The 9,709-nt window shown below is 46.0% G+C and overlaps 1 protein-coding gene across 1 annotated transcript; it reads left to right on the top strand.

Annotated features, from left to right (window-relative positions):
• The first annotated feature begins 347 nt into the window (after positions 1–347).
• Positions 348–3,638, top strand: LOC119287894 (hypersensitive-induced response protein 4-like). Its single transcript, XM_037567517.1, has 5 exons — positions 348–705; positions 1,648–1,768; positions 1,853–1,944; positions 2,699–2,795; positions 3,051–3,638. Exons 1-5 carry the CDS (start codon positions 511–513, stop codon positions 3,410–3,412), a joined length of 867 nt encoding a protein of 288 aa, XP_037423414.1. The 5' UTR covers positions 348–510; the 3' UTR covers positions 3,413–3,638.
• The last annotated feature ends 6,071 nt before the right edge of the window (positions 3,639–9,709 follow it).

The raw sequence follows: 9,709 nt of genomic DNA, 5'->3' as shown, positions 1-9,709 counted from the left end.
ATCCTGATGCTCGCATTATTCCTGGATTTATTTCAGGATTTCCGGCGATGTGCGTGGGAGGAGACGTTCCCGTCGACGACGAGGCGCCTACGGTGACTTCGTAAATCTCAAGATGATATGCCGGCTCAGTCTCTCGAAGATATGAGCGCTTATGTCTGTACTTATGTTAAAAAAAAGACATTTCATCGAGTAGCAGTAGTACTATCTCGAAATATCTTCTCTTTCCGGAAGTAGTCCCGGCACACTTTTCTCCCCGGCGCCACGTGGACCGTGCCCGCACGGCCAGGACGCCTCCCACGTACGCGCACGGGGCTTCCTTCCGTGCCGCACCCGCACATAAAACAAACCAGAAACAAATAAGAAAAGGGTAAAGCGGGTCGGAAGGGGAGAAAAGTAAGCGCCGCGCACCGCAATCGGAACGGAAATCCCCCGAATCCGTCGCCGGAATCCATCCATCGAGCGATCCATCCGGCCGGACGGCGAGGCGGGAGCAGGAGGGGAGCGGCGGAGATGGTGAGCGCCTTCTTCCTCTTCTGCGGGTGCGTGGAGCAGGCCAACGTGGCGGTGGTCGAGAAGTGGGGCCGCTTCCTCCGCCTCGCCGAGCCGGGCCTCCACTTCTTCAACCCCTTCGCCGGCGAGCTCGTCGCCGGGACCCTCTCCACCCGCGTCCAGTCGCTCGACGTCAAGGTCGAGACCAAGACCAAGGTTCGCCTCCCTTCCTTCCTGCCACGTCACGATTGCTCTGCTCTGCTCTGTTCCCCCCTGGATTGATGGATGACGGCCTGCCCTAGATCGATCATCGATCGATCGCCGTTCTCACTCGACGGCGCTAGATTCGCGATTAATACTGACCAACTGCTGTAAGAGAAGCAGATGCAGTTGCTCCTGCTGGGATGGTTGCCCAACTATCTGCAGCGTCGGGAAGGTGGTTGCCATGAGTTGAAACACCCCTGGCCAAGCCTGCAAAAATCGCCAAATTAAGAACTCTCTGCGCCCGGGGCCCATCCCTGCCCCTGTGTCTGGTCCAGTGGAGCGACCCTGTCAATAATGTCATGTTACTAGTTTCTACTTCAGTAGACACATAATAATGCATATGTGTTTGCGGGTTGTTGCAATCCCCATGGAAGCTAGTGGGGAAATTTTGTTTTGCCGTTCCAAACCAGTTCTGGGTTGTCCTTTGGGAGGTGCTTGGTAGTTCAAAGATCAAATAATTGTCGTGTTACAGTGAGATCGCTGCACGCAGGGATGCTAGCTATTGCCGCTCAAGTATCTCTGAATGTGAGGAAAAATAGAGTAGTGTTACGTACTTACGTCTTGGGATGATATTAATATTGGCCGAGAAATTACGTGTGGAAGTGGGAGAACATTGCTTGCACAATGTTGGGTCATCTGCAACTGAATTGGGTTTATAGCTGGAGCAAACCTTCCTTCTTATCTAATTTTTCTTCTGATGGTAGATGTTAGGAAACTTGGCCATAATAACCCAATCGTTCACACATTCTGAGTTTCTGACCATATGATGGATAGGCCATAGTAGTTAAAAATCAAAGGGAAATATGTGTCATTGAAGGGCCATTGTCATAACATCGATGGCTTTGCTTGTTTCTATACTTGCTGAAACAACCGATGATCTCTTTTTCCCTGCAGGATAATGTGTTTGTTCAGCTGATCTGTACAATTCAATACCGGGTTGTTAAGGAGAATGCAGACGATGCATTCTACGAGTTGCAGAATCCCCAACAGCAAATTCAGTCCTACGTCTTTGATGGTAAATATTAGTATCTTGCTGTGCCGTTTATACTGTTTCTTCAAAGCCTAAGCTGGTGGCTGGTGTTCTTTTTCTGCAAAATAGTGGTTCGAGCCATAGTTCCAAGAATGGAGCTGGACAGTCTTTTTGAGCAAAAGAATGATGTCGCAAAGGCTGTACTTGAGGAGCTTGAAAAGGTAACTCCATTAACCTATTTTCCTTGTTACGTGTATTACATACGGCCATGGCACATTGTTACATGTATTTAAATCAGTCTGCTGGATTGATCAGCAATTTGTTTTTGTAACTGCTGAAAATGCTATTCTGATGATACCGACAGATGTTACTACACTTTTGGGAAACTTGGATTTATGATTCACTTTAATACCACTGAAGTAGTTCAGTTCAACTTATCTCACTGCTCAGACAAGTACATGGTTATCAAATTATAAACATCATGTTTGTTTATTTCTTCCTCTGACGATTGGTTTTAATTTCTGAGAACCAAAATCTTGTCTGATCTGTACCATAGTTCAAAAAAGCGCTAGGCGTTAATTGTGCGTTTTGCCACCGCCTTGCGCTTTACTGACCAAAGCGCATGCCTATGCGCACTTATGCACAGATTAAGTGTAGTTATGTGCAATGCGTTTTGCCAACGCCTAGAGCCTAGGCGCGCTTAAGCGCTCGCTTAGGCGCACCTTTTTTAACTATGATTTGTACAATGCTATCTGTTGCTTAACCTTATTTTTATTGCTGATTGCTAATGTGTGTTTGTCCCCTAAAAGAACGGTTCCCCCCTCCATTATTGGCAATGCTTTGTAGTTTCTTGTTGTACCATCTCTTGAGGAACTGATCGTGTGTTATGTACATCATCTTCTTGGATGGTCTGCTGAGCACTGGTATTTTTGGCCTTGCATGGAAACTTGATGAATGCTACCTCTGTTTGTCCAGGTGATGTCAGATTATGGTTACAGCATTGAGCACATTCTCATGGTTGACATCATCCCTGATGCTGCTGTTCGCAGAGCAATGAACGACATAAATGCAGGTATAATGCTGTTTTGAGCAGTAGTGTATCTGTATCCAGAGTCCTGTTTTCAGGTTGTGCAGCCTAGGAAATGTTTATTACATGCTGGATTGTCTTCAAAACTTATCTCAGTTCTTACCCAACTCTTAAATTGCTGTCTTCTCTTCTCATGCTTCATATGGTTGTTCTCTAATAGAGTACACTTGTTTAGGTTCTAAGCAGTTCTGTTTATATGCAATGTGTGCTCACTTTAGCCTGTCAACCCTTATCACACAGCCCAACGGCTCCAGCTTGCGAGCGTCTACAAAGGAGAAGCGGAGAAGATCCATCTGGTGAAGAAGGCGGAAGGGGAGGCCGAGGCCAAGTACCTGTCGGGGGTCGGCATCGCCAAGCAGCGGCAGGCCATCACGGACGGCCTGCGGGAGAACATCCTCAACTTCTCGCACTCGGTGTCGGGCACGAGCGCCAAGGAGGTGATGGACCTGATCATGGTCACCCAGTACTTCGACACCATCAAGGAGCTCGGGGACAACTCGAAGACCACCACGGTGTTCATCCCCCACGGCCCGGGCCACGTCAAGGACATCGGCGACCAGATCCGCACCGGCATGATGGAGGCGTCGAGCAGCAGCCTGTAGGCCCATGGCCGTCTGCCACGTGTATGGTTTGGCTGGATGGGTTTTCTGCGTGAGGCGGGGAGAGTTGATCTGTTTATATATATATTGTTAGAGTTATAGTAGACTACTTATTTATTTGTTTTTAGTGTGTAATAATACGGGCGCAGGGACTTGGTTGTGCATGAAGATTGTCGAATTCTGGTATTATATAATCATAAAATGGGGAACATTTCTGTGTTAGAATTTACATTGGGTTTACTTCTTGTTTGAGATGTGATGGGAACTATTCCGCTCCAATTTATTTGAAGTTCTAGCTTTGCACTAATTTGGCCAACGCTTCGGGGCCATGGCATGGCGACTCGCCGCTCCTGGGTCAAGAGTTGTAGCTGCCAGGAGCGGTGCGGACTCCACTGTGCATGACAAATGGTAGTTGTGCTATATCAGGCGTCAGATAGATTTTTTTTTTGAGACAATTCCACGAAGCTTTATTAATTCGTCACAATGTTTACAGGGACGGACGGAAGATTCCCTGGATGCCCCAGCCAAACATGGCGGCCAGCTCCCAGGGTAAGTGCATGCTTCGCTAAATTGTGAGCTTCAAAATTTGAGCTCCTTCGTTCATGAACTATATTACAAAAAGTAAAGGAAAGAGAATGGCTTATAATCTCTTGAACTATAGCCCCATAACTCGACAAGTTTTTCTTCTGAATATCATCAATCACCACCTTGCAGTCCGATGCCACATGAATTCTTTGGGCATAGAGATCATCGGCTAGATCCATAGCTTCTCTAATTGCCAAAGCTTCAAGCGTTGTTGGGTCCGCAATATATCTGAAGACAATGGCAGAAGCGCCCATATAGCCACCTTGTTGGTCCCTGCAGATAACTCCAATCGCCCCAAAACCACGGCGTGACACCGCCGCATCAACGTTCAGCTTTGCACATCCGGCCTCTGGTGGAATCCAGCGGGCCATGTGCTGCGATATGGCACTGCTAGTTCGTGCGGCTGGAGCTCTTTCTTTGATCACCTGTAACTCTGATAAATAAGAGTTGATAAAACCTTGTAATGTATGTGGTGACTGAAATATATCTTCATGAATGGCCTTTCTCCTTGCTCCCCAGATCGCCCATAGTGTCACCACCAGCCGAACAAAATCATCATTGGCTAATATTTCATGTAAGGCAAACAACCAATCCTTTGCACTTTCCTCCAAGTGGCCACTCATAGTCTCCACTATATTATCAGGTGCGAGCGCCCACACGCTCCCTGCCATCGGACAAGAGAGTAGAGCATGCCGCCATGTATCGCGGGCCCCACACAGCAAACATGTATCTGTCGTAGCCATATTCCGATGGTTGAGCAGAACCCTGCAAGGTATAGATTGTCTTGCAAGTCGCCAAACAAAAACTCGCAATTTGGAGGGAACTTTAATGTGCCATATTGATGTCCAATGATTGCTCTCTGATTGGGAGGCCGAAGTGCTAGCTTCCTGTTCAATCCAACTCTCTCTACTAAGCTTTGTAAGTATGATCATTCGGTATGCCGACCGAACTGTGAAGATGCCACTGCTTTCCTCATGCCAGGCCCAGAAATCTGAAATTATTCTTGTACACAAAGGTATTTTGAGGATCTCCTCCGCATCAAAACGTGTGAAGACTGTTCTGATCAAGTTCTCGTTCCAAGCAGCGGTTGAGGTATCAATGAGCTGACTCACCATAGCCGGTGGGTTAGTCACCAGAGATGTGATAGGCCTTTTGAAATTATCCCGAGGTATCCAATTATGTATCCATATGCCCGTACTTGTCCCATCTCCGATTCTGCGTATGATTCCCTGTGCCAAAATGTCACGCCCATCCAACATCGCCCGCCAAATCTGAGAAGGGTGGGACCCCAACTCGGCGTCTAGAAGATTACTTCCCGGAAAATATATGGCTTTGAGCATTCGGGCACTCAAGGACGTATCATTGGTCATTATGCGCCATGCTTGTCTAGCAAGGAGCGCCAAATTAAAGATCTCTAAGTCCCGGAAACCTAAACCTCCGAGGTGCTTTGGTCTTGTCAACACGTCCCATGCCACCCAACTTGGCTTTCTTCTTCCTTGCTTCGAGCCCCACCAGAACTGGCGTATGATTGAAGTGATGTTCTCACACAGTCCTCGGGGGAGTCTGAAACATGACATAGAAAATACCGGAATAGCTTGTGCCACCGATTTGATTAATACTTCCTTCCCTGCCGCTGATAAAAGCTTCTCCATCCATCCTTTAATTTTCTCCCATACTCGATCTCTTAGATATTTAAAGGTCCCATTCTTGGATTGGCCAACATCAGTAGGCATCCCTAGATAACGTTCACTGAGAGATTCATTATGGACCTGCAAAGAATTCTTCACTGCTTCTCTGACCGGCCCAGGACACCCTTTACTGAAGAAAATAGAGGACTTTTCATGATTAATTCTCTGTCCTGATGCATTGCAATATGTATCCAACAGGTTTGACACTTCAACTGACCCCTCCACATTGGCCTTGAAAAGCAACATGCTGTCATCTGCAAACAAAAGGTGATTAATGGTGGGCGCCGAGGGAGCCACCTTAATACCTGCTAAATTTGATGACTGAGAGCTGGATTTCAGGAGGCACGAAAGGCCCTCTGCTGCAATCAAGAACAAGTAAGGAGAAATTGGGTCTCCCTGTCGGATTCCTCTTGATGGTTTGAAAGCATCAAGCTTCTCACCATTGAACAACACGGAGAAAGAAACTGAGGAGACCATACTCATAACAATATCAATCCATTGCCGTGCAAAACCAAGCTTGGCCATTAGGGAACAGGACACTCCCACGTCGACCTAAATGGACTGGAAGAGTTGTGGCCCATTTACGTTGTTCTAATTTTTGTGCAAAAATATATATTAACTAAATAAAAAATATCGGGAAAATATATTTATAAAAAAACTACTGTTAAAATAAATTTGATGTATAAAAAAGACTTCAGAAAAAACATATGTTTTGAAAATGTTCAACGTGTATTTAAGAAGCGTTCACCATATATATAAAGAAATGTTCAGTTTGTGTTTAAGAAATGTTCAGTGTGTATTTACAAAATGTTAACCGTATATACAAGAAAATGTTTTGCATATATTTTAGAAAATGTTCATCATATATGAAAGAAATGTTCAGAATACATTGAAAACTAGTTCACCTCATTTTGAAAAATATTATGTATAGAAAATAGTAGATTTATAAATGAAAAGAAAAAGCAAAAAAAAAAGATAAAGAAAAGAAAAACGAGCAAAAGAAAGTGAAGACAAGAAACTGAAAAAACCCATGCATGGAACCTTCTAGAATCCTCATAATACCAGCTGGGGGAGTATCTTGACAAAAACGGATGGGGAGTACCTAAACAAAACCAGAACAAAAAAACTGCAAACAGAAAAAAAAAACCCGCAACGAACAAAGCAGTACCAAACCTGTTACTGGGCCTACCCAATAGGGATTCGCCGACTGATGAGTCCCGTCAAATAAGGTGCCACATTCGGTTCGCGCTTGGAAGCTGAATGCGAACCAGTTAGCTGCGGAGGTTCTCCGCCTTGGAATGAAAGGCAAGCATGAAGAAGCTGGCCAGCTTTTGGTGGTAAGTGCTGCAGCTGCTGTTGCTGTGTGTTGACTGTTGACAGGATTTCTTCTTCTTTATGCAAGAGCAAGATCACATGACCTCTTACCTGATGTTTGTTCATTTTCAGAGAGGAATGGAGGCTGTGCTGGGGGACCAAGACACTTGTGCTGATGAGCCTAGGCATGAGAAGGGAAGGACCTCAATCAGGTTAGTCTATGTTACGCCAGAGTTCATTTGCTTTACCTATTAGTACAATATTAGTTAACGCTGCGTTTGGATGTCTGTATCGGAGGCCTCCGTATTGAATTAGTTTCAATTCCAATTCGGTGAGGAAACTGTAATTCCAATTCGCCAGAACTCATGGAATCTCAAGGAGGTTTCAATACCAAATCATATTTGGATGGCAAACTATGGAATTGCATCTTATTTGCATCAAATCAAAATTTATACAATGTGTGAGTATAATTGAATGATTATGTAGCAGTAAAATTAACAAATATTTTTAGAAATGCATGTGACACCCGTTTGGATGGCAAACTATGAAATATTTTAGAAATTACTAACAATAATAAGTGCTACAGCAACAACTTTTCAAAATAAAGTGCTCTGATGTACTGTGCTTCAAAAATCCAAACTTGGGCCTTTTTTGTGTAATTATAGATCCAACTGGTAAACCTCCTTTTTTTTGACCCGGGCCATAACCCCTTTCCATTAAAAGCATAACGGAAATACAAAGTTCACCGCATACGACCCAACATAAACGACTACAGCATAAGGAAACTAGAAAGGGGTAAGGCGAGATCAAAGCATCACTGGGAAACCCACTATGAGCACCCGTCATCGAGCAGCTCATCGCGGGGCGAAAACCCAGTGACACCTAGCATCACGCAAAACCTCTAGACCTAACAGAACCAGGCAAACTCCAACAGGAGCTATAACAGTCCAACACCACCATGCCCACGGGCAAACTCAAGGGAGACCAAAAACACTCGCGCAGGAGTGGAGTTAACCAAACTAGGCAGACATATCGATGAAGTTTCTTAGATGGTGCAGCAGCATCAGTTCGTCGTTGACGGTGGTGCACAGATCCTCATCATCGCCGACGCGTTCGACCTCAGCATCTTGGCTCCACGCTCCATGGACTCCCGGTCCTCACCAGCCATCAAACCCGCCCAGTATGTCAAAAAACCACAAGCAGCATACACCACATTAAAAGGACTTTTAAGAGACTTGTGCTCAAAGGTAGCCTGATTGCGACTGATCAAATCGCCCAGCACATAGCTGCCAAACCAAAAGTATAAAATTTAGCCCCATCAGGGAGGAAGATGTAACACCAGGAGAAATACTGCCAAAGGTTGTTTGGGCACAACGATGTGCCAAAAACACACCCAACTGTCCTCCACACCACCCTAGCCACAGGACAAGTGAAAAAGAGATGTTGTGAGGTTTCCACTTCATTACAAAACGAGCATTTAGGATTTCCTGTCCATTTTCGCCTTCTCATGACATCTCGAGTCAAAACCGCATCTTGGAATAGTTGCCAGAGAAAAATCTGAATTTTTAAAGGGATTTTTGCTTTCCATATCCCCCTGAAATCACATCCTGCCAGATTTCTCTTCAGATAGGAATATACCGATTTGGTCGAGAATTTACCTTTACTCCCCAATCTCCATCGAATGCCATCTGTCTCATCGGAAAGATGCCAAGAGTTAACCACCCCAACCAGATCGTTCCACTGATCCATAAGAGGCGGGTGGAGGTTCCTTCTAAAAAGGTCATCACCCTCAAATTTTTTGAAGTCAGCAACTGTAATTTCCTGATAATTACAGATACTGAACAGGGCCAGGAATTTACAACGCAAGGGAGCAGCACCCCTAATTGGATCATTCCATACCCTGGCAACAAAATCTCCCTGACAACAAAATATACTTATCTAAGCGCTCTAGCATTCCTCACAGGGCCTGGAACTTCATCGATCTTGTGTAACTAATATTCGGCCAGGGCAGATTACAAGTAAGTAACTATTGTACTTATCAGATAAATTTACAAGAGTTACACTGCAGCAACAGTAGAATTTACAAGATTCAGAAACTGCAAAGCAAAGCCAGGGAAGAACAAAGGGTAGACGAGGGGGATCTGGCAGCTAACCACAAAGAGGAGATGGGGAACCGGCAGCACAGGAGGAGGGGTCTGGTGGGAGGCACGCCGGAGCACGGGAAGAGGAGGAGGAGCGGCGGCGGACGGGGAGCGACAGGCCATGGCGGCCATGGGCAAGGGGAGATGCGGCAACCCTCTGGTCATGGGGTGGCAGAGGAGATGGCGAGGGGATGAGGAGAAGGTTCGGCGGAGGGATTGAGGAGGAGTAATGGCGGCGGGGATGAGGAGGAGGGCCAACAAGGGAGGTTACCTGGCGGCGCCGTCGGGGTGTTCCTCGGCGTCGCCTCCTCTAGGCGTGCGGGGTGGGGATGGCTGCTTCGGTCAAAGCGGGGGATAAAAGACGGGCTCGAAACGTTTTCTTTTGCGGGAGGCAAGAATACAGGCCAAATCGGAGGGGTTGGGCTCTGTATCGTGGAAGGCCTCGGCGTGTGGGATTGAGGACAAAATTACTGTTCTGACCCTTAAGGCAAACTAAATCCCGATTTGACCTCGTTCCGAAAAAATTTTCGTTTCTGACCTTTTTCGGTGACGCCAAGGTCCCTGGCGTCTGG

The sequence above is a fragment of the Triticum dicoccoides genome, chromosome 4A (genome assembly GCF_002162155.2).
Source record: "Triticum dicoccoides isolate Atlit2015 ecotype Zavitan chromosome 4A, WEW_v2.0, whole genome shotgun sequence".
In the NCBI taxonomy this organism is placed as follows: Eukaryota; Viridiplantae; Streptophyta; class Magnoliopsida; order Poales; family Poaceae; genus Triticum; species Triticum dicoccoides.
This window is presented reverse-complemented; position numbering and strand designations above follow the sequence as displayed.

What these genes read in the sequence shown, in the direction of transcription:
- LOC119287894 (XM_037567517.1), top strand. Translation starts at nt 511, where the DNA reads ATGGTGAGCGCCTTCTTCCTCTTCTGCGGGTGCGTGGAGCAGGCCAAC. An exon ending in TACTTGAGGAGCTTGAAAAG is followed by an intron (nt 1,945 to 2,698) that starts GTAACTCCATTA and finishes CTGTTTGTCCAG; the next exon opens with GTGATGTCAGATTATGGTTA. An exon ending in AATGAACGACATAAATGCAG is followed by an intron (nt 2,796 to 3,050) that starts GTATAATGCTGT and finishes CTTATCACACAG; the next exon opens with CCCAACGGCTCCAGCTTGCG.